Source organism: Scheffersomyces stipitis, chromosome 6, assembly GCF_000209165.1.
Source record: "Scheffersomyces stipitis CBS 6054 chromosome 6, complete sequence".
Lineage (NCBI taxonomy): Eukaryota > Fungi > Ascomycota > Pichiomycetes > Serinales > Debaryomycetaceae > Scheffersomyces > Scheffersomyces stipitis.
The window spans coordinates 1,203,952-1,228,586 of record NC_009046.1 but is presented as its reverse complement, the minus strand read 5'-3'; the positions used below and the strand labels follow the sequence as shown (position 1 = coordinate 1,228,586).

General features: G+C 40.7%; 8 protein-coding genes across 8 annotated transcripts; 4 read left to right on the top strand and 4 right to left on the bottom strand. All coding sequences in view use genetic code 12, as the record gives it.

Annotated features, from left to right (window-relative positions):
* Positions 1–114: 114 nt before the first annotated feature.
* On the top strand, positions 115–3,108 carry PICST_61283 (predicted protein; the record flags this gene model as incomplete). The annotated part of the gene is made up of 1 exon (XM_001385893.1): positions 115–3,108. The coding sequence occupies one exon, from the start codon at positions 115–117 to the stop codon at positions 3,106–3,108; it is 2,994 nt and encodes a 997-aa protein (XP_001385930.2).
* A 462-nt stretch (positions 3,109–3,570) lies between these two features.
* On the bottom strand, positions 3,571–7,947 carry PICST_49071 (oligomycin resistance ATP-dependent permease; the record flags this gene model as incomplete). The annotated part of the gene is made up of 1 exon (XM_001385549.1): positions 3,571–7,947. One exon carries the CDS (start codon positions 7,945–7,947, stop codon positions 3,571–3,573), a length of 4,377 nt encoding a protein of 1,458 aa, XP_001385586.2.
* Positions 7,948–9,904: 1,957 nt separating this feature from the next.
* ISC1 (phospholipase C type enzyme) lies at positions 9,905–11,233 on the bottom strand (the record flags this gene model as incomplete). The annotated part of the gene is made up of 1 exon (XM_001385548.1): positions 9,905–11,233. One exon carries the CDS (start codon positions 11,231–11,233, stop codon positions 9,905–9,907), a length of 1,329 nt encoding a protein of 442 aa, XP_001385585.2.
* Positions 11,234–11,892: 659 nt separating this feature from the next.
* PICST_33011 (predicted protein) lies at positions 11,893–12,576 on the top strand (the record flags this gene model as incomplete). The annotated part of the gene is made up of 1 exon (XM_001385892.1): positions 11,893–12,576. The coding sequence occupies one exon, from the start codon at positions 11,893–11,895 to the stop codon at positions 12,574–12,576; it is 684 nt and encodes a 227-aa protein (XP_001385929.2).
* Positions 12,577–12,979: 403 nt separating this feature from the next.
* PICST_62165 (predicted protein) lies at positions 12,980–13,438 on the top strand (the record flags this gene model as incomplete). Its single annotated transcript, XM_001385891.1, has 1 exon — positions 12,980–13,438. A coding segment is annotated over one exon (459 nt), but the record flags the coding sequence as incomplete, so codon positions are not given.
* Positions 13,439–13,567: 129 nt separating this feature from the next.
* On the bottom strand, positions 13,568–14,348 carry PICST_84758 (predicted protein). The gene has a single exon (XM_001385547.1). The coding sequence runs from the start codon at positions 14,343–14,345 to the stop codon at positions 13,668–13,670; it is 678 nt and encodes a 225-aa protein (XP_001385584.2). The 5' UTR covers positions 14,346–14,348; the 3' UTR covers positions 13,568–13,667.
* Positions 14,349–15,948: 1,600 nt separating this feature from the next.
* PICST_68149 (predicted protein) lies at positions 15,949–17,424 on the top strand. Its single transcript, XM_001385890.1, has one exon. The coding sequence runs from the start codon at positions 16,011–16,013 to the stop codon at positions 16,755–16,757; it is 747 nt and encodes a 248-aa protein (XP_001385927.2). The 5' UTR covers positions 15,949–16,010; the 3' UTR covers positions 16,758–17,424.
* Positions 17,425–19,655: 2,231 nt separating this feature from the next.
* On the bottom strand, positions 19,656–21,356 carry XUT1 (sugar transporter, high affinity, putative; the record flags this gene model as incomplete). Its single annotated transcript, XM_001385546.1, has 1 exon — positions 19,656–21,356. One exon carries the CDS (start codon positions 21,354–21,356, stop codon positions 19,656–19,658), a length of 1,701 nt encoding a protein of 566 aa, XP_001385583.1.
* Positions 21,357–24,635: the final 3,279 nt, after the last annotated feature.

The window sequence follows — 24,635 nt, the reverse complement described above, 5'->3', positions numbered from 1 at the left end:
ACTTAATGGTTCCAACTGTGGAACAAAGAATGTGAGCAAGAGTATAAATTTAACAGGCCATGTCCACCGAAACGTTTTCTTTCAAATGAATTATTAGCTTTTCACCCAGCAATCATGTTGTTTTCATACTTCCCAGCGTTGGTTGCTCTTTGCAGCACCGTTAGCGCATTGGGTGGGTTGCAAAATATTGTGTTCAAAAATCTGAAAGACGATTTGCAATTGGCTGCACACAAAAAGTCGGCTACGTTATTCTTGGATACTGAAGACTGGCCAGGTGTTGTCAGAGCTGGTTTGGACTTAAGTGATGATTTCAAGAAAGTCACTGGTGAAGCCTTGCCAGTTGTCAATTTTACTGGTAGTGGAATTTGTACTAAAGTACATGGTAAGGTTGAATCTGCAATTATTATTGGTACTGTTGGCAACTCTTCAATTATCGATACATTAGTTTCTGCAAAGAAGTTAGATGTCAGTGAAATTGAAGGCAAGTGGGAATCTTATGTCATGAAGGTTATTGAGAATCCAGCACCATGTATCAGTAGTGCTTTGGTAATTGCTGGAAGTGACAAGAGAGGTTCAATTTTTGGTGCCTATGATATTTCTGAACAAATCGGTGTCTCTCCATGGTACTGGTTCGCCGACGTCGTGCCAGCTACTCATAGTGAAATCTATGTTTCCAAGTCAATCGTAAAGGTCCAAGGAGAGCCCAGTGTTAAATACAGAGGTATTTTCCTTAACGATGAACAACCAGCTTTGGCAGCTTGGGTTGCCGAATTCTTCCCAGAAGGAAAATACAACTCTTACTTCGTCCACCAATTCTACGTGAAGTTATTCGAATTGTTGCTCAGAATGAGAGCCAACTTCTTGTGGCCCGCTATGTGGGCCAGTATGTTTGGAGAGGATGATCCCGAAAACCAGTACTGGGCTGACTACTATGGTATTGTCATGTCCACATCCCACACTGAGCCACTTATGAGAGCCACTAATGAGTGGACTACTTTCGGTAATGGTTCTTGGGATTACAGTACTAACAAAGATAACATCGTTGAATTCTGGAAAGAAGGTATCGCCAGAAGCAAGCCATATGAAAACATGTGGACAACTGGTATGAGAGGATTCGGAGACACTCCTATCACTGGTGGTGTTGAAATCAGTTTACTTGAAGACGTCATCAAGACTCAAAGAGAACTTTTAACTGAGTACTTTAACAATACCGATATCACTGATATCCCACAAGTTTGGTGTTTGTATAAGGAAGTTCAAGCCTACTTCCAAGAAGGTATGCAAGTTCCTGAAGACATTACTTTGTTATGGGTGGATGATAACTGGGGAAACAACAGAAGATTGCCCCTTGCTAACGAAACAGACAGAGCTGGTGGTGCTGGTGTTTACTATCATTTTGACTACGTTGGTAGTCCAGTTGATTTCAAGTGGATTAACACTGTTTCTTTGGAAAAGACTTGGGAACAGATGCATTTGGCAAAACAAAAACAAGCTGACCAGATCTGGGTTGTTAACGTTGGTGACATGAAGCCTTTAGAAATTCCAATTGAATACTTCATTTCTTTAGGTTATGACTTTGATACATGGGGACCAATTAACAAGGTCATGACTTGGGCTACCGCATGGGCTCAAAGAGAATTCGGAGCATACCTTAAGGAAGACGATGTCAAGGAAGTTGCTGACATTATTGATCTTTACGGTTTCTATGCAAACAGAAAGAAGTACGAAGCATTAAACACCACCACATTTCATTTATACAACTACAACGAAGCCGAAACCGTGCTTAGTGAATGGGCAGACTTGGCTGACAGAGCATGGGCTGTTTACAAAAAATTGCCAAAGAATGTTCAGCCATCATTTTTCCAATTGGTTCTCCATCCTGCTGTTGCTGGTTACACCGTTTACGACATTTTGATTTCTGCTGGTAAGAACAACTTGTATGCTGAACAAAGAAGAAATCAAGCTAATGCATTATCCACTCATGTACTTGACAGATTCCAATATGACAACACCTGGAAAGGTGAATATGACTCCTTGCTTGGTGGAAAATGGAAGCATATGATGGATCAAACTCACTTGGGCTACTTCTACTGGCAACAGCCAATGAGAAATGTTGCTCCTCCACTTGCATATGTTCAACTTGAAGAAAACTCATTAGCTGGTTCTTTGGGTGTCACTGTAGAACAATCCAGAGGATCTGTTCCAGGTGATGATGCTTATAATGCTGTTGCATACAGTAACAATACTTTGGTATTGCCAACTTTAGATCCTTACACTGACAGTAGACACATTACTATTTTCAACAAAGGTATTGAAGATTTCTACTTTGAGGTTTCTCCTTATGCTGATTACGTTAAGGTTAATCCCTCGTCAGGATCTGTTTCTGCAACAAACAACAGTATCTGGAACTCGGTTGATGTTGAAGTCACGGTAGACTGGGACCAGGCCCCAGAAGGATACAATATCGTGTTCATGAATATCACTTCCAATACCACTTACGAATTCTTTGGTATGCCAACTGTCAATTTGCCAATCAACAAGACTCAAGCACCAGATGATTTCAAGGGTTTTGTGGAGACTAACCAACACATCTCCATCGAAGCAGAACATTTCTCTAACAACCAATCTACAAATGACACATACTATGTTACAATTGACAGATATGGAAGAACCTTGTCTGGTGTCACTTTGTTCCCCGTCACTGCTGACTCCCAAGAAGCAACCGAAGACTATTCGTACTTGGAATACAACTTGTACAGTTTTAGTGCACCACAATATGGATCTAACATTACTGTTTACACTGGTTCATCCTTGAACATTGATCCATCTCGTCCTTTGAAGTATGCCATTGCCATCGACGATCAAGAACCTCAAGTAGTTCAAATTGTTGTTGATCCAACTGACCCTACTGCCATGCCTGCCCATTGGGAAGACGCTGCAAGTGACGGTGTATGGATTCATAACACTACCCATACTTTTGATGCTGGTGAACATACCTTGAAATTATGGGCATTGGAACCAGCAGTTGTTTTTGAAAAAGTTGTTGTCGACTTTGGTGGTGTTGTTCCTTCGTTCTTGGGACCACCAGAAACTTACATCAAAAAGTAGGTGAATCTTTTCTTATTTCTTCAAAAGTTACTAATTGTTACAATTCTTAAAGTTAGATACTTATTTTGTATTCTTGGTTCTAAATGCATGCATTTTTCTATTATTTTGTAAATGGCTGCGAAAAATATTCCTATGCCATAAGTTGCTGCGAAAGAAAAAGATTGGTATGAATCTGTTTAGTTACAGGCACTTGCAACGAAATTTCCTCATAATAATACTGCCGATACTATATTTTTGAAAAAGGTAACTGATCATGTACATATTTATGCCAATTATTCAAAGTCTACTTGAAGTAGATGCCAAATCACAACTCTTGGATGGGAAGCACTAACAGTGTCATTTTGTTGACAGACTCAGGAGACACCATATTCCGAATTATTTTACGAAAAAATACTATAAAATTAATCTACTAACCTATTTACAAGTATAAAAAACCCGTTTTATATCAATGCGATAAAGTCACTAAAACTTAGAAACCCTGTGAAAATCTTCCTCAACAATATTAGACTTGATACACATTTGTTGGAAAATACTATCCTTTGTCTTGAACAAGTTCCAAGGAGTATTGAACTCTTTAATCTCACCCTTATCTAAAACCAAGATTTTGTCGTAATTAATAATCGTCTTCAATCTGTGAGCGATACACAAGATTGTACAATCAGCAAATTCGTTGACGATCGAGTTTTGAATCTTGGCATCAGTTTCATAATCAACAGATGATGTGGCTTCATCCAAAATCAAGATCTTGGAGTTTCTCACCAAAGCTCTGGCAAATGCAATTAATTGCCTTTCACCCAACGAAAAGTTAACACCTTCGTCTTCAACCATTTGGTCAAGGTGAAATTTGTGAAGAATACTGCCTTCTTCTGCACCTTTCTTGTCGGCACCATTATTATTATCCCCATGGTCTGATTTATCTTCTTTTTGAACCTTGACCTGTGCCTTGACCACATCCAACCTATCTGCTTCGACCAATCCAGTCCGCACCAAAGCACCCCACAATTGATCATCTGTACTTTGATCGAAAGGATCCAAGTTCTTCCTAATTGTACCTCTAAACATCACAGGGTCTTGAGGGATGATGGAAAGCTTCGACCTCAAATCATGCAATCCAAGAGTTGAAATGTCAATATCATCAATCACAATGCTACCCCCGTCTAATTCTGACAATCTGTATAAGGCTGTCATAATGGATGACTTACCAGCACCAGTTCTACCACAGATTCCGATCTTTTCCGATCCTTTAATGCTGAAGTTCAAGTTCTTCAAGACCAATGGCAAGCCTGGTCTATAGGCCAAAGAAGTATCTTTGAAATGAATTTCACCCTTGGCCGGCCATTCGGGAGGAGGAGAGTTTTCTGTGATATAACTTGGAGCTTCCTGAGGAAGACTGAAAGAGTAGTAGGATATTCTTTCTACTGAGTTCATTTCGTTTTCAACTTGTGTGAATGTTCTGATGAGCATAGACAACGTACCACCAATCAGGAAAACGTAAGACAACAACAAACCAACCGAAGCAGGACTGATCTTAAACACTCTATTAACACAGAGCAAAGCGATCAATAACGAAAACAAAACAGCAATAATGTTCATTTGAATACCCAACCAACGCTGGTTACCAATAGTGAGATAGTATGACTCGTTCATTCCATTGATCAAACGGTCATTCTTTGCCACAAATCTTGATTCAGCCTTGTACGCATTTATAGTATTGATACCATTCAAGACTTCATTAAAGTTGTTGTAAACAAAAGACCTCAGAACAGCCTCAAGTCTTTTAATTTCTCTGGCAGACGCTTGATAGTAGTTGGAAACTGCGATGAACATGAAACCAAGGAATGGAACAGCAATAGCAAACCATGGCAAATAGATAATACACAATATAATGATACCAACAACGTTGCTGAGCATGAACAAAGCAAAGTTGATTTGTTCTCCAATTTCGTTATCAAGCACGTCTGTATCCTTTGTAAACCTATTCAAGATTCTACCCATTGGTGTAGTGTCCATAAAAGCCATAGGGACTTTCAAAACTTTTTGCACAGCTGCAATATTCAACTTAACAGCAGCAGTATTGGTCATGTATACCAACGACATGAACTCTAAAGCCAAAAAGACAAAAGACAATACTGTGAACATCACATAGATACCAATGTAGAAGTTGTCGTCCTTGCCAGAAAACTTATTCTCAGTCCAAAAGGACAACCAGGTATTGGTGAAGATTTGACAGAAAGTAGCAAGAGCCATGAAAACCAACATCGGAGGCACAATACCCCATGCAGTGTACTTGCCAGAGCCAAGCTTGACATATGTCAAGTAGACATCTAAAGCAATTGCGTTGACACCTCTGTCTTCATCTTCTATTAAATGTCCATCTTCTTCAACGTTCTTATTGTAGTCCTTACGAATAGCTTCTTCATCTACAGCAGAGGCTCTCGTAACTTGACGCTGAATGAGTTCTTTTTCAACCTCGTGGTGTTCTTCGAACTTTTGCTTGTCAAGATCAACGTCGATCTTTTCGTCTTCATCATCTTCTTCAGTCTTTGCATTATGGGCCATCAAAGCTGCGAAACCTGGATTAGACTTCTGGAGTTCTTCGTTAGTACCAACACTAATGGAACCATCACCATTTAAGAAAATCACTCTGTCAGCAGAGTCAATAAGTGACAACTGATGTGTGGCCAATATTCTAGTGCTATCTTTCAACAAATCAAGAATACAGTTGTTCATGATATGTTTACCTACTCTGGCATCAACAGCAGACAATACATCATCCATAAGAATGATTTCTCTTCCACCGTAGACAGCTCTAGCCAAATTGATTCTGGCCTTCTGGCCACCCGAGAGGGTGATACCTCTTTCACCAATTTCAGTAAGATCACCACCAGGCAAAATTTCGATATCACTTTCTAATGAACAAGCAAAAATAACTCTGTTATATTTCTCTTCGTCCCATTCAGAACCGAAGACAATGTTTTCACGAACAGTAGTATTTTGAATCCATGGATATCCACATAACAATAAGGAACTACTGACAAGGACTTCACCAGAAGTCTTCTTCATGAAACCAGACAAGGCGTTTAATAAAGATGTCTTACCTGATCCAATCATACCAGTGATAACAACGAATTCGTTTTTCTTAATCGACAAGTTGATATTGTTCAAGCCAGCAAAGACTTTTTCTTCGACAGACTTTGATTCTGTTGAAAGCTCCTTTTCAGTGAACTTGGGACTATCAATCTTTGACAACTCTTCTTCTGAAGGAGTAATTGTTTGGGAATTCTTGGCCTGCTTCGCCAACTTCTTTGTTTCTTTAGCAGCCTTCTTTGCTTTTTTCTTTTCTTCCTTTTCCTTCTTTGGGTCCTTTTCTTCTATGTCCTCAAAAATTTCCCATTCGAAGCTGGCATTGTTGACTTCAATAACAACGTCTTCTTTGTCCATTCTTTGGAGGACATCAGCACTAATATCAGTTTCAAGTTCCTTGGGGTCAACTTCTCCAGTAGTCAAGAACGTGGATACACGACCAACACCAGCAAAGGCATCAGCACTGGTAGCCAAAGCCATGGGCAACATAAACACTTGGGTCAACAACACGTTGAATAAAGATATAGAAGAGAAAATAGAAGCAGGGTTCTTTCTGTCGTTATCGACAGCAAACAAGACTAAGAAGGCTACCAACGAAGCAAAACCAGTCAAAGACATGGCAAGAGCAGTGACAATACTTCTCAACGTTTGCATGTTGTAGATAATATCCATTTCCTTAGTTCTCGTTGAAGAAATGTTTTCATAGTAGGGAGGTTCCCAGGAGTAGAACTTGATCATCTTCAAGTTGTTCAACACTTCTTTCATGTAACTGACACGTATATCGGTGTACTTGTTAGCTTTGGTTCTGTAACTGTACAATTTAGCTGTGGTGCCCCCAATAACGGCCATGAAGAGAAGCATGACACCGATACCGATTAAAGCAACAGCACCGATATTGACAATCAAGATAGCTATAGATATCACGATGGGAATAGGGAATACAAAGATAAAAGGCTGTAAACCAAGAGCAAGATCTATTCTCGACAAGTCCGTTCCCATCATGGAAGTGATCTTACCTACAGGGAACTTGTGTTTGGATTCAGCACTCAAACGGAACGACTTTTCCAAAAGAGCCTTGGTCAACACACCTTTAGTCTCAGCACCGGTCATCATGGCCTTGTAGAAGAAATGGTTAAACAACACAGCACCAAGAAATTCTATAAGACACGAGCCGATGGCATAGCCAACACCTTTACCTACACCTTGTTCGATACCGTAAGCCTTCAAGCCAACGTAGGTAATTAACTTCTTGAAAAGCAACGGGTTGACAGCCTGGGCACTATTGGCTATGGCGAGACATACAGATGCAGCAAAGTACTGATATTTATACGTTTTCCAGATAGTGAAGAAGAACATGATGGGACTGACCTTGAAGTCTTCGACGTCAGTGTCAAAGTCAACACTACTGGATTCTAAGGTTTCGCCTCTCTTTTTGCATTTCTTCTTGACATGTTTGAGCTTGGCTCTTTCTACATCCAGAGTAAATATGGCCATGAACCTGGCAGCCATGGTTTCGACCTTGATGTCATCTGACAACGTGAACAAGTCCTTGGGTGTCAACGTTCTCTTGTATCCGGTGTTCATGACGGGAATCATCCACCAGAAGAAGATCTTGGAGAAGAAGTTGGCATCGCGTTCTGGGTGTTCGGGTCGCTCGTCGTCCTCAGGTATGGGTGGTAGTTCTTTGCTGAAGAGCGACGATAGCAATCTGTTCTGCCGTACGAGATGGTTCTCTTCGAGATCGTAGTCCAGCATCCTGTGCTGTACGTAACTGTATGGTAGAGCCTATGAGTAGAGACAAAGTAGTCGGTCAAAAAGTGTAACAGAATGTAGCAGAGTGTGTTCTAAAGTGAAGTACAATTTATAAATTTCAATCGTGTTCACCAAACTTAGCAAGCCGTATATAAGCACAAATGCAGATTGTCTCGCTCTGCGAAATAGAGGCGAAAAGACCAGGATATAAATACGTCGTGGAGAAAAACCTGAAAACGTAATCCACCATTAATCACAATATGCGCCTCTATACAAATAGGAGTCGGAGGAGATAGACGGAAACGGCCGTTTCACTAGTGACAAATGGTTAGGAATATTATTGTCTATTGTATGAAGAACCCTCCAGAGATGCAGATCATGGAATGGCTGTGACGTAAATAGAAACAGCCCAGTACTAACTCGCCTTTAAACATTCGGCTGGAACACATACAAACTCGGAGATATCTATTTCTGGGCCAGATGACCTAAGAGATGGAGAGTGAAAAATAGTGTACCCATCCAACGGAGAACAGAGCCGCCATTCCGAGGCAAACTCGACGAACTGCGACGGCTGGCGGCAGAGACGCTGGTGCTGGCCAGTTCTGACGAATGTCGAGCTTGTGAGACCCTCCAGCTGACCTGGTGACGGCGTCCAGGTGTTTCCTTGCTGGATTCATGGGGCTGCTTGCCGTTATCACCGCAGACACACCTCCGTGGAGCCAGATAACGAACGGCATAAACGCTCAATTACATAAGCCTATTCACAGCTACAGGAGTGGCTGCATGTTTGGGCCGTTTTGGGATAGACTTACGAAGCGGCTGCGTGTCACGGAACTTGCCACTCCATGGATAACTGAAATAAACACTTTTATCAGCCTAAATGAGTCATCATGGTTGGTGAGCCCGAGGTCAGGGTGCCGGCGTAGACGTAGATGAAGAGCTGATAATTGGCTAGGAATGTGGAGTTCTGGTTGAAGCCGAATTGGAATTTTTCACTCGGTAAAACTTTTTTTATTGTTTGTTTTGAACAGTGCGGGTCGGAAAGCCTCCGAGCAAACAACAGAGCTTATCCGAAAGGGCTCTGTCTGTCTTTCTCTCTCTAATTCTAAATCAGGAAGTCTCACCAGAAGCGTTATGGGAAGCTGAGCGAGAAACCAAATTGCTCAAGCCTGGAACTCGTTCAGCATCATCTTCTCAGAGCAGCCGGCATGGAATTGCAAATGTAGTAGCCATATGCTGAACCAATTGACAACATGTCCTCAACAAAGGAAATATTCGGAGATTGCTGAAATTCTTGACTCATTCTGTATTAAACTGGAGCTTCATGGTGGCGAAAGAGGCTCAAATCGGTCTTACTGAAGCTGCAGCCAATCTATAATAGGAAACGCAATTGAAGTACAGTACCTTAATGCTCTTTTCTGTAATAGACACGGTGGCGGTTAATTTTCTAGAACGCCACTCAATGCTATACCTCCTTATGTTGACAGGTTTTCGCCATTTTGGTTTTCCTTTGATATCACGCTTACGGTTGTTTGCGGAACTGCAATTCAAATTCTCTTTTTGGTGTTGGAGTTATTTCAACCGTTCACAACCGCTCTCCGTTGACAGCCGCTGCAGTACTGTCTTCTATTTTCTAGCGCTTTGCATGTCTTGCAAATACTTTCAATTTGCAAATGTAACTTCCTACAATCATTTCTATACCCAACTAGTTGGATGATATTTACTATGCCTGTAACGTTGCTTGATCAATTGCTTTTGTAATGATTATGAATGCTAGTCTAGAATAAATAGAAGTATTAGATATAACCGTGGAACCATATCCAGGGGTATTAGGGATAGATTCTCAGGGCTGCAGTCTGAACCGGAATCACCGATAACTGCGCAAATGCATTAGTATTATTGTTAGATCATTAGATAACAAGAAGGAAAACGGAAGCATAACTCCGTGTTAGAGCATGCACTAGTCGAGTTTCATCGAAACATAGGCGTCTTCTACCTCCAATTGTACTTCCTGGAGTGCCCGCAGTTCGGAGCGAATGCCACAGTACCAGATCAAGCCGTTGACTACGCCGGTGATGCCTATGATGGAGTTCAACATCATAAACACTACCGATAACCAGGCTTGTTCTTGCGAGACAAAAGTAATTCCTATATGGAGCAACACTACAACTAAGATAGAGAGAAAGAAATGATACTTTCTCCACGTAGCTTGCCAGCTGACATTGTGTTTTCTGTATTCAGAAATTTCGTCAAGTAGCTCTTCGTACAACTCAAGCCTGTCAACACTGGTAATCGTACGGACTGAGTCCAACTCTTCGCCGTCGCTTCTAATCTGTAGCTCAGCCGTATACCCGAAGTGGTCAGAAAACGAACAGTTATACGGAGGAGGGAGTTTTTCCGTAAACTTTACAGCAGCCGATATTGGCTTGATGTTATGAGCATCGATGAGAGCGTAGTCGAGCCTACAGGCGTCTCTGATGTCACTATGGGCTCTCCAGGTGTTAAGCTGGTTGTTTACGGTAGTTCCAGCCTTGTGAATCTGTTCTAGGGGCTGCATTGCTGCGAGGTCCTCGATGGTAAGTTGCGACTCTTTATCGTAGCAAAGATCCCACGAGTCAGACAAACCGCCTTCTACGGTGAACAACTTGTACGGCAACGAACCGGGTTTGGAGTTGAGGTCACCGACTTGGATTACAGCATAACCAGATCTTCGCAACATCTTTACAAGCTTAGCGAAGTCCCACGCTTGACAGGCTCTGTGGGTAGAGTAGCTGTTTTCGCCAGACTGAGCATAGGGAGCATGCATGTGTGAGTTCAAAAGGGCTATCGGCATTGCTCCCGGTTGGTGCGGTTTGAGAAGAGTGATGGCTATACTTTTGCCTACGAGCCAGTCTCCCCTGAAAAACGCCAGGGCTCGGCCGTTAATCGGGAATCTATACAAGAACGACTCGTCTATAGGAATCTTAGACAAGAGCACCAAGCCAGGGCCGGTAACAATCCCGGACTTGAATACTCGGCGATATGGGTACACTTTCTTGCAAGTCCCATCGAGATATTTCCAGTCGTCTTCGCACCAGACTTCCTGGAGTGCTACAATGTCGTATTCGTCATCCTTAGTGGCAGGATAAGCGAGCTTATTGGCTATAGCTCTGAGGCGCTGGCGACGGAACTTGGAAATATACTTGAGGCCCCAGCAGTTGAGGGTCAAGAGTCTAACTGGTACTGACGGCGTGGTTGAGTTGCTGTTGGTGCTGTTTTTGGAGGCAGACGAAGCAAACAACTGGGTCATTGCAGATTAATGGTGATGTAATAAATGCGAAATCAGATACTGGAACTGAGATGAGAGACAAGATTTGAGACTCGGGATACTAATTGGGCGCAGTAAGTATTGAGATGTAGATGATAGGGTAATGTGAAGGTTAGTGGATGGTGTGGATGATAAGAATGAGGAGTAAATGTAAGGAATGCTTGGACGTTTTGTAAGAAATGTTTTAGCGATAAAAAGAATTACGGGAGAGTCAGAATATTTATTAGCGAATTTCCGCGGGTGACATCAACGGTTTTTTGTGTTCAGGCTGCGCGCACCAAAACAAACAAACAGGACTTCCAGTACCGAGAAAGATGATGTTTGTTTCTTCTGAAAGTTTTAGCACTATTACCGAATAAGCCTTGCAGAGTAGTCTACCTGGAGGATTTAGTCTATTGAGATTTAATACAGAAAACTTGAAGAATCGTCCTATTGCTTGTTTTGTTCCTTACTCACAAGTCATACGCAATTGCACCAGAGAGATCACTTGAGCAGAATCTCATAATTGACGTATATTGTTACTGATACTTTCATCCAATCCTGAGCACTATATAGACATTGATGGCTGTTATCCATATCGATTCGTTGTTCCTTCTTTAATTGATAGTTAATCATTTGTTCATTTTCATCTCCAACCTCAAATGTCTTCAGCACTTGACCAATTTGATGCGCTCCAGAACCAGATGCGAGAGTTCTCCGCCAACGTAGACCGTAGACTCGCAGAGAAAAGAGCCAATATCATATCTGCTCGTCAGGACCACTTCTCCCGTATCAACGAGCTCAAGAACCAGGAAACGGCCCTTCTGGCCCAGATTGAATCACTTCAGTCCAAGGAGAGCAAGACAAAGCACAACCTCAAACAGGCCCTAGAAGCCATACAATCCCAGCGAGTCAAGGTCGACGAGCTCACACGTAAACAGAATGAACTTACCGACGAGAAAAATGAACTCCAGGCCCAAATAGACGAATTATCGAGGACCGTAGAGTACTCCACAGCAGAGTTGAGCAGATCTCATGACAATTTGGAGAAGCAGCTTAGGAAAAATTATCCAGAGCTCATCAAGTATGAGATGTATTTGGGACTCAAAATCGAAGCTGTTTCGTTTGATTTGATGAAATTTGTCTTCACCAACCTCGATCCCAATAACTATGATCGTCGATTCTGGATCGATTTGGCCATTGATAAAGAAACATACTCTGTGGGCCAATCGGATCCTCAGCTATCGACTGAGACTACCAATTCACTCGAAACTGAATTGAACAACCATAAGGAGATCGTCAAGTTCTTGAAGTCGGCCAGAAACAGCTTCAAGGAGTTGGTATAATTCATAGTAGAACAATTCCCCAATTAAGAGACTAAGAGAATGTATATACACCAACTGTGGTGACTACTTTCTACTAAGAGTCTAACAATCTAACTGTCTGCACATTAACCTGACAGTAAGCTCGTCAGTTTCTGACAGCGTATTGGCTTGGCAGATCAACAGCGTAATGGTTGCTTGAGCTTAACACTCTAATTACATATTTGTGTTCCTGCCCAAAGTTCGCAACCAATTGTAAAAATTGGAAATTACGCAATCTTGGCCAAGTTTCCCCAATCGTTATGGTGGCTACACACCCTCACTATAAAAGTGCATATGTTGCCGCTTTGATTAACATCTCAGCCAATATATAAGTGCAAGCATCTCCGATTAGAACAACATACCCTATCAGGTTCCTAATATCAATCCATTGAACATGTCGACTGTTGCTGAGCTCATTGAAAAGTGGTTGGAAGAATATCCTGCAGAAAAGGCAGAGGCCTCGTACTCCACACCTGAAGAAGTTTTGGACTTGATCAACAAGTCGCCTGAAACTACTACCGTAGTTGACTTGAGAAACGACAGAGAACCCTCAGTTCTAAAGACATCGGTACATATTCCTGCAACTGGAATTGCTGGATATGACGACCTCAAAGCACGTGTCATTGACGTAGTTACCGAGCAGAAGCCGGAAGTGAAGAACATTGTAATTCATTGTAACAGTTCTAGAAAGAGAGCAGTGAGAGTTGCTGGTTGGATCCAGGACTACATCAACGAGAATGATGTCAAGGATTACAAGGTGACGATCTTGAAGGGAGGTATTGCAGGATGGTTCAACTTGGATGAACCATACCAGAAAGTATTGATTCCTGTCAAAGATGAGTAAATAATGGTGTAATAATCACAATTAATTTTATACTTCTAATTTGTTACTTGAAGAGCAAAGGAGATTGCAGTATTTTGTAGGTATAACTTGTATCAATTAAATCAACAATAGTTCTTTACGTTATGAATTGTGCTTTTCTCTTTTCCAATTGGTTATAAATCTTTTCTAATTTTTCTTCACTATTATACTATCTAATTCAAAGTCACATACTATCTAAATACCAGCTTTACTAGTTGGTCAATGTCTTCCATCTCTTGATGACAAAGAAACCCTCGATGAAATGCATGAAGATCCACTGCAAGCTAGGCACCAATGGAACTCTGTACTTCTTGATGTTTGGAACGGTAACCAACAAGATCTCTAAAATATGGATACTTTCTGTGATACTTAAGATCAAACCGGCGTGGTCCTGGATCAAGCCACTGACTTTGGCTACAAGAGCTGGAACATAGGGAGCTATGTAGCCAGAGAACAAGGCATCCTTGGCAAATACCAGTCTGACAAGGTTCTTGTCGTAGACATTTGCCAACAAGTATAGGAATGCCGCATACATGACATATTCTCCAAACTTCGATGGCCCCAATGCTTTTTTAATCTGTTTCGACGAATAGCCCTGTTTTTCAGCTGCGAAATTAGCCATGGCAATTAACTTATTCTTAATATCACCAAAACCCGAAACTGTTACGTTTTCCTTCTCAGAAGCATCGTCCCAGTTGATTGTGAAGCTTTCGGGATTAGATGTTTTCGTAGACACGTAGCCAATTGTAATCGACTTTTCGGTGACATCCGTAATTAGAACAGACGATTCGTCAAACTCAGAAAGTGAAAGGTTTCCATACACTACAAGGTAATCCTTCAAGGCCAACTGGTGGTCTGCGTTCATGTGACCTCTAATTCTGTCAGACATTTTGGCTACCTTAGTGATCTAATGATGAACAAGAAAGTGCAATTGAGCTACTGAGACTCCAATGATAAAGAGTAGTAGTTGAAGATTGAAATTGAGGAACAAAGTTCAAAATGTTGGGGAAATCCGATATGGAGGAGCCTGTGAAATATGCCGGTTCTTAACTACTCCCGGATTTAGAGCCACAACATTTCCGCAGCTAAGCTAGGGGTTATAGACAAGTACCATATTGTATAGCCGGCAGAAACCAAATGAAAATCAGGAATCGAGTTCTTGATCAGTCGAGAGATAGTAAATATACAGAGAAGGAATATTATCTGTCTTGATAGCTGTAACTGAAAGTAAAGAAGTCCGGATTTGTCCTGAGCAGGATGAGACATACGAGATAGTGACCGTATAGAGCCAGCAATCATAATTATGAGCTAATTACACCATTTGAACATTCTGCAATCTATGAGAGAGCTGGACCAGAGAAAGGATAGCACCATGATGGAGATATAATAGCATGTGTTATCTAGAAGGTTGTGGATCTAGGAACTAAGATATCGGGAGCCGGACCTATACATAAGTCGAATCACATGAAGTTTACCTTAAAATGAGATATAGAAGCAAACACGGGCATGATGATCGGGCAATTTCAAAACAGTACATTGTTCGGAATGTTTACAATAGGTAGGATGATGGCAGGGGTTCTAGAAAGCACGAGAGACTGGTTCAATACCGTAGCGAAAGTGAACATGAAACCCCCATAGAATAACACATCATGGGATACAAATTTTCAGAGCAAGAAAGCTGCGGTAGTCATGCTGGATACGTAATCAGCCATGCCTGGCTACGATAACTGAAAATATATACGAGTAGAATGAAATTCCCGGACCGCTTGATCACTGGTGTCAATTCGCAGCCATCGCGAAAATAATCCGTTAGTGCAACACTACTGCAGAAAATTTTTTATAGTCACAGATGACTAAATCGCTGAATACTGCCAATCTGGTATAATTCTACACATTCCCTTATGAACATCATCCAACCTTGGGCAAGTACCTAATGAATGTTCACTCTCTCATTGGGCTCCCCATTAATAAAATTTGCCTGACATTACGCGCAAATTACTACAGTATATTTGCGCACCGAAATCTTCACCACAAATTTTCACGCACAGAATACCGCGAATGAAAAGTCCACACAAAAATTGTTCACACACCAGTTTCTAGATCCCATGACGGGTCACCTCACACTGAAACGACCCTGGTCAAATCTCTCCATTACCGGTACATCTGTTCTAATCTAAAAATGCCCTCCCTGTTTCCTCCGTATCGCCTGTTTGTTCCATCGCATTCGTGGTCACCCGAGATGGGCAACAAGCACCAGATTTTTTTCAGCTGTCTGCAGTCGAACAGCACAAAACCCATGAACAATCACTCTTGCCGTATCTGAACCAGGTCGCCTGTACAAAGGTGATGAGGATTTGAGGGTGGAATGATCCTCCATCAGCCGTAGCGATGCTTGCTAACGTCTTTTCCGGAGTATTTATATCAGCCGGAGATTCTTGAGTCGATTTCAGAATTCAACTTCTGTTTCACCTCATCTCATCTGATCACACTACACCTAACACATTTTCATACAACCAATAATTTTTCACTAGTCCGAACATTACGCTTATCTTTCATGATGTTCTACCCACACCAATTCCCCAATAACGACCGCAATTTCGAGCCAAACATGCCTCTGAAACATGAGAGCCCACGCAAGAAGCACATCGACCACACAAAGGAAGATCTCATCCACAAAAACAGAAGCAATTTCGAAATCACCGTCGAGGTCAAGGACGAGTTGTCCTACTTGCGTTTCTACAGCAATATTAGGGCCAATGTCAGAAACTCACCAGAAGTAGCAAAGTATTTGGTTCTTGACTACTTGCCATTGGACTATGATGCACAACTTGAATACACTCAAAAAGTACGGGATGCCGAGGATTGTTGTCTCGACGACCACCATGGTAACCTTTACTTGAACCAGCAATTGATGCAAGCCGTAGCACCGGAATTGCTCCATTTGGTTTCTTTCAACTACACCTTCAACTGCAACTTCGAAGCCCTCAAGCAGTACTTCAATGCCAGGATCAATGCCTTTTTCTTGTTAAGTTTGGAAAACAAACTTGATTTCGATTCATCTCGTGTCCTACAATTCCTCATTGACTTGGACACTATCAGCAAGGTGTACAAGTTCATCTTCAGGGAAGACCCTAATCATCAGTTGAAATTGCAATGGATCATGAATGCCATCAGCAAAGACAAACTGAATGCTGGTATATTACTTGATATACAGCTGAAATGGGAGAAGATCAACTTGGATCCAATGTATATCAGAAGACTTTTGACGTCTTATTCCAATCTGCGTTGGAAGAAGAAGTAGTCCGCTGAAACGACCCATTTTGTAATCTTTTCTTGCATCTACCTGTACTATATGTTTACATTTAATAATAACGAATTTAAGGTAAGTTGGGTTGTAGTTGCCAGTGTCATAGTCTACTAGGGCAATTCGTCAAAATTAAAACAAAGGATTCAGGAGAGGTCATTAGTTAACCGCTTCTTCTTGGAAGTGGTAGCTGAGACTATTAGACCCTTGTAGATAAGCAATGAGTGCAAGGGCACATATTTTTGTAAGGGTTACCGATTATACTTGTAATTGAACAGGGAAAATGAATTAGAGGCTGAGTCTAACTCTCAGAGATACTCCAGAAATTGAATTATTAGACAACCAGGACACGTTAACCATTTAGTTGACGAAACCTAAATTGCATACGTCTCCTCTTAATGGTGTAGATTGGCAATTAATAAGGCTGCGAAAAACTGTTGATGAGATGTTAAACGATGATTCAAGCCCTTGGTAACACGAATATGAAACATAAATGGGGAACACGTTCTTTCTCGGTCAATTGTAGCCTCCTAATTAGGAATCCAATGTTCGACATGACCCCTGTTTAAGCTACGAGATAAGATTGCAAAATGTGGAGATCTTGGTTATCATCCTTTGTGTAGTCCCAAATAGGAAAATTGTAACTGAGACATAAATCAAACTGAATACTTTCAATTCTGTAATTGCAAAAAATTTCTAAATTATCAACAGGATATTTGTAGACTCTTCTAAGCTCGAAGAAACCGGAGGAGTATATAACTGGGTTAGGATCTACTTGTAGTTGTCTCACTTTTCTTCTTATTATCACTCAAACAAACAACAACTTTTACCATGGCTGCTCAATCTACTTCGACCGCTTCTTTCAAGAACCAAACAGCTGGTGATAAGGACAACAAGAGCTTCACTGCTTCTAACGGTGGATGTACTCCAAACAGATGTGTTATCGTCTAATTTTCTTTCGTACATTGTGATTCCTTCAACTTTCGGTTGCTGATTCTATAATTAAAGTGTGATACTATTTTGTGAACCCAAAAAAAGAGTCAATCCTTTTCTATGGATATTTTAATACTTAGTATTTTTAATACATGGTATAGTCGTTACAATAACTCGTAGAATCATATTAATTTGAAATACAATTAAAGATGAAAAATGCAAAAAAGAATGATTCCGCCCAGGATCGAACTGGGGACGTTCTGCGTGTTAAGCAGATGCCATAACCAACTAGACCACGCAACCATTTCTTGTGGGAGTCTGTTCTGTTTTTAATTAACAGATTTTTATATCACGTTGTTGATCACGTTTTGATCACGTGTATCACTCTAGATTTATCTCAACACACAAGTCTTTCACCATACTTATCAAAATTGTCAAGTGAGTCGTATCGTTAGGGCCTTGATTGGACCCCAGGACGAAGATTTTCTTCTCCAGAATTACATGGGAAATTCCCAACATCCAGAGTCAGCCTATTTATCTTTTAACCAATACCTCCATGCGGTGCATTCCTTGCGCCTTCGACGAACGAATGAGGATAGAGTATGTTATTCTCTGTCCTTTCTCAGTTCATGGGTATCGGTTTTTCAGGCTCGACATTATTAAAGTATTTTCAATTTTATTACTGTTCACTTTCATTACTTTTTAATTTCTAGACTTTTCAATTTCTAGACTTTTAATTTCTACTTCGCCTATTCTTAGGCTCTTATACCTTTAATTAGGTTTCGGTTTTTATGCGCCTTCTTCAGAGGTTTTCATCCTTTGGGTTTCCTCTTGGTTGGCCCATGCTACATTGGATGATAATGGCCTTTATCTCTAGTTTATAGCTGTTTATATGGGTTAGTATGTTCAATGTATGCCACTACGTTAAAAAAAAAATTATCTCTAGTTTCTAGCTGTTTATATGGGTTAGTATGTTCAATGTATGCCACTACGTTAAAAAAAAATTGTTTATGTGGGTTAGTACGTTCAACGTATGACACTACGTTAAAAAAAACATTTCGTAAAAAAAAGTCGTAAATTTGTATTCTCTCATAAATACAAAGCTGATTCAATCTAATTGATTTTAAGGAAACACAAACAAAAGCATTTCTAAATATTTTTACCATGAGGAACAGAACTGTACTGGATTTTGTTTTCACTGGCATCGTTTTGTTTGCTTCTTCCCACTTTACTACTTGGTATCTCTTACGCCGTCATGATGAGAAGAACGGAATCTGTAACACTTGTGGTAGACCTTTCGAAAAGAAACCAGATAACTGATGGGAAATTGTACGAGTCCCATAATTATGCACAAGAGACATGAATAATTAAATTGTGATAAGATGTAACTAGCAAGGCATGATGAAATACAGCAATAACATAACAAACACAACAAAAATGGTCCTCCTGATGCTCTGAAGAATGTCTGATGTGCTTCAATCAGATACCCAGACCCAGTAAACATATTTACCAAGATTGTTCAATTGGCTAAGTTACGAGTGCAAAAGGATATACAAGCAGAAGACACTACTTGAGGAATGACAATTAAGTTTAATTAGTAGCACTTTCCTATTAAATGAATTATCCCCCAACGGATAATTATCCTATATCAAGTAATTCCGTATCTGTTCTAATTTTCCGATCCCCTGCATATTAACATGCAGGCTGGACAACGGGAATCTTAAAAATGATACGGATGAATTTCTACTCCGGTGGAAAACCTAGATATGATCTGAACATTCCATATTTCGAAGTCCGAAGGAGCCGAAGGCCGCTTGGCCAAATGCTCTAGAGTTTTTTAAGTTACTGTCCGCACCTGGAACTACATCCAATTTGCGATATTTTAAAGTAGAAATAGTATTATTATTGATATATACGGAGGTTATTTATTAACTCTGTAAGAGACCAGCTCAATCAGAACGATTATTTTTCAACGTGGTAGACATCAGCCTTGCTGTTTTCGGATTCAGAAGCATTTTCTTCACCGAGCAATTGAAGCAAACCAACTTCCTTAAGCTTTTGCTCATGGATTTCCTTTTCCATCTTGGAAGTACCAGAGGTGTCACCGAAAAGTTCATCAATTTCTTCCAAGGTACGACCCTTAGTTTCTGGACAGAAGAATTGAACGTATGCGGCACCGAAAATACACATCAAACCTAAGAAAATGTAAGCACCGAACTTAGCCTTAGCAACAAAATCTGGGGTAGACATGGCGACAGCGAAGTTGTTCAACCAGTTAGAAGAGGCACCGATAGAAACACCCTTAGCACGCAAACCCAATGGGAAGACTTCGGCAACAAGGACCCAAGCACATGGACCCCAAGAGTAACCGAAACCGATAGCGAAAATCCAAACGAAGACAACAGCAACCCAACCAGCACCGGAGTGGTTGACAAAGTTACCACCGAACTGACCTAAGATTGCAGCCACAACAAAGTGACAAATACCCATGATAATGGCACCGGAAATCAAAACTGGCTTTCTACCAAGTCTGTCGACCCAAAGAACAGCTGGAATGGTAGCAAGGAACATGACGATACCGACAACACCAGAAGCTAAAAGAGAAATGGTGTTTCCAGACAAACCTAAAGAACTGAAGATGAATGGAGCATAGTACAAGATGAAGTTAACACCAGTCCATTGTTGGAAGGTCATAATTAAACAGGCAACTGCAACACGCTTGAAGGTTGGGTAGTGAGTAATCATGGACTTGTATTGGTTGAAACCAATCAAGAAGTTGCTCTTGGCAGAACCGTCTTGGAGGTGAGGGAAGTACTTTGCAGAAAGTTCTCTTTCGAACAACTTTTGTGCCTTCATTTCAAGGAATTCCATTTGAACAAGAGTATCTTCCTTACTCAAGGAACGCAAGTTGGAAAGAACGGACAAACATTCGTCTTCTCTGTCTTCGTTCATCAACCATCTTGGAGACTCAGGCATGAAGAAGATACCAACACCCAAGAGCAAAGCTGGAACCAATTGGATACAAATAGGAACCAACCAAGAAGCTTTACTTTGACCAGAGCCAGTACCACCAATGTAGTTGGTACCGTAGGTAATCCAGTAAGAAATCATAATACCGAAAGTAATAGCCAATTGTTGCAAAGCAACCAAAGAACCACGAATTTCTGGTGGAGAAACTTCAGCATTGTACAATGGCACAACCATAGAAAGAATACCCACACCAATACCGACGACAAATCTACCACCTAAGATGTAGTCGTAGTTACCACCACGAGCAACAGCTTGTACAATGACACCGATGAAGAAGAAGAAAACACCGACAACAACTGACTTCTTACGACCCAATCTATCAGCAATGTAACCGTTCATCAAGACACCAACCCAGGCACCAAGTTCAAGAATAGAAGTCAACAAACCTTGCAAAGTAGGATTGTCTTGAATCTTTTCAACACCAATAGCTTTGGAGAATGAGTACATACCGGAAATTTGACCGAACATACCTTGATTGTAACCGTAGACCAATCCACCAAGAGATGCAAAGACTGCGATGAAGAAAGATCTTGAGTTTGCGACTAAACCAGCCACACCAGACTTACCAGCGATCTGGAGACGTCTGGCTGCAATAATTTCTGTGATATCGTTACCGTCACCACCACCGTGCATTTTGAATATATTAGTTGAATGTGAATTATTTGATTAAATTACTACTTCAAATTAGTTCATGTATCAGCAGATTCATTTCTTTTATATGATTATTGACCCCACAGAATTGCAGCACCGTATTGGTAAGCACCTTCTTGCCCCATACTCCACATTAATTTCACCTCAATAATTCATGCATCATGTAGGTGAGGTTTTGTGTCCCAAGTCGAAAGTCAAATCATTCCGACGAAAGTCAGAAATGCACTGATGTCTAGGAAGGTTATTCCGTAACGTGGAGTAAATATGCGGAGGTTGCTCGTGATTTTTATGCACTCCTGATCCGAAAATTGGACGAAGGATCCACCTTCTAAACTTTAAGTGGTGGTGATTTTCTACCCCGGAGGAATATTGTTGCGGGCATTTTTTGGGAATGCATAGCGCCGTATTTTCAGCCCCATGGAAGCTTGTCATCGGGAAAGCAATCCATCCATCGAAGTATCAATCGAGTAGAAAAGGAACATCATGATATCAAAACTACCTATTATGACTAGCCAAACGGCAAAACTTAAATGCCAAAGCTCAAATGCCAAAACTCAAATGCCAAAACTCAAATGCCAAAACTCGTAAGTAGTGTTCTCACCGACATTGGTTCGGGTTTTCTTTTCACATTCAAACACACACCAAGGCTATTGTCCGGAATATTATTTGCATGTACAACTTCAGCCTAGCAAGCTTTTTCTACTTCCGCAAATGATGTGGGGTGGGGTAGTTAGGTGAATATTTTCTAGGGTAATTAGTTTTGCTGGATACATTTACCACGCACAAAGTAGTATGTGAAGTCAAGAGAAATAATATTTCTGGGGGATTGCCCTTTCGGATTTTCTTCCCTACTGTAATGTAGATGCGCCCTCGGAAGTCGGTGAATATATGATGGGGTTGCATAAAAAATGTACCGCGACCTGCATTATTCACGTAATAAGGAGAGGGGGCGGTAGAATCAACGGGAAGTTCATTATGCTGATGACAATAGTTTTGTCTGTACTCCAGTTATTTCCAGCAGAAAAATACTTGATGGAATTTGTCTTTTTTTTTACAGTGTCATTGCAAGTCTTGGCTGCCCCACTGGACTAAAAAATAAGGTATCCTTGCACAAAGACAACATAACTAGCAAACACGATCAGGAACAATATTGGGAACAATAGTGGATCGATTTAAGAGAACCCGAATCTCGTTCGATTACAGAAACACGCTAGTCTATTGACCTCATTGAGATCTTCAGAAGTTTAAGAAAAATTTATTTCGAAGTTTCGGGTGGTGATTCTCAAAATTTTCCAACCTAGATGCCCTATCGGGATTAACTCTTGAAAATTAACAAATGCATGACATCATAGATGTCTAAATTGGGGGATTTACGGAACACACCATTTGTCAAATTGGACGCTGGCAAAGTATTCACACAACTACAGAACCTAGTGTCACAAAATGTATTGAATCAGCCTTGTTAGTTTGTTGCTGAGATTTTGTTACACTTCTCGTTTTGGTCACTGAAGAGATATCTGGTTCAGACAATGATGGCAGTTCTAGAATAAGTCTTCTACAAAGAATACATAAAAATATTGGGTTTCGAAGTGAGTTAATGATTCGTGAGGATCATGAACGTAATGAAAACAAATTCTAAAGGAACTTTGCGGTAGCTAGTTTGTAGTCTTACGCGAAAGTTCGAGGGCTCCGTGAAATTCTGCAAACTTTCCACTTACGAAAACATTCCTACTTTGTGTTAATTCAAGCTTATCTTCTAGTGAATAATTCGGAAGAATTATTCCGTGTGAGTTCAACTTCTTGCCGAAGTGTTGATTTACTTACAGGTTCGACCTTCAAAGTATAAGCGGTTCCCAAATTTTTGCTGTGCACTTTCGGCTAGTGTTAACTGAAGCTTGAATCTTCTATTGCATAGGTAAGAATGTGTTTGAATTTTCATTATATACTGGAAGTAATTTACAGGTACCATTTTTGTTGGCATTTCATTGTTCCCCTTACAAAAAAGTCAGGAAGGTAGAAGAATAAAAATCTGCAACCATTGGGAATATAATATCTTGGATATGTTTTTTTGAACCCTGTCTACCTGGTTAATGTGATTATACCTTCATAATTAGGTAAGATTCTTTCTGTTTTGTTCAATGTTAATTCGCTACGCCCAAAGAAGTTTTTCTTGCTTTCTTTATTCTGTAAATTGAAAAAAAGAGGGCAGATCTACAACATAATTCGATGTTTTCAGGTAGTATTTGATTTTCTAATACAGCCATACGTTCGTACAAGGAGCCTAGCTCTACAATCAATTGTTCGACGATTGATTTCCTTTGATCGAAGTGTTGAGAAATTCACGCCGAATCCATGGTGTTGCTGTCATGTCACCCTATTGTTATGTTTAAACAAATCAGAACATTTCACAGTCTTCTGGCTTTAGACCACAAGAAGATCCTGCTATAAAGAAATACATGAGTCAGGCCCTGTCATGAAGGAATATTAGAAAAGCCTTCAAAAAGATAGAATCTCGGGTATGACTACAATGTTAATTGGAAAAAGATGTCCTAATCCACTTGAAAGGGCAAACGTCTCTCATATTTCGTATTCCTGACGACCAGAATCACAAGATTTAACTCCAAGTTTTGAATCAAGAATAGTTCAGAAAGCTCTGGATTGTCAACTCAGCATCTTCAGCCGTGCACTTGCGGTTGGAAGGTGGCTTGCAAAAAATATGAAGGGAGATACGAATCGAAGCTTCAATGCCCTTTGAAGACATTAATTGCATGGCCGGTCAAACTACCGGGCCTCGTCTTACATCAATTTCCAGCAACTATGAAGAAATGTTAGCACACTTCTAGTTGTCACCAGAACGGTTTCTTTTGAAATGGCACGATTTTTGGAACAGTTCTCCGTATGGCCAGGATATGCCCACGCCTTATTTCCCAGAGCTAAAGAGTGCAGTATATAATTTGCTACATCAAGAAACAAAAGTTGAAGCGGATAGGGAGGGCTCATTCCGCCAACGAGTATCATCCCAGAACAAATATAAGGGAGAAGAAAGATTGCAATACATCCCGTTCCTTATATTTCTCAAAGGTTCACTTAGAACACATTTGGACCAAATCCTGAGTCAAATAATTTTCTGAGGCTTCTACATAAAAATTATTTAGTTTATGAGGAATAAACTCTTCTTATCGATAAACAGACAAAAATGCAGTTGCGACTTTTTTCGTTGGATGACTTCCCCAAGCTTCGCTAAGGCAGTCATTATTATTC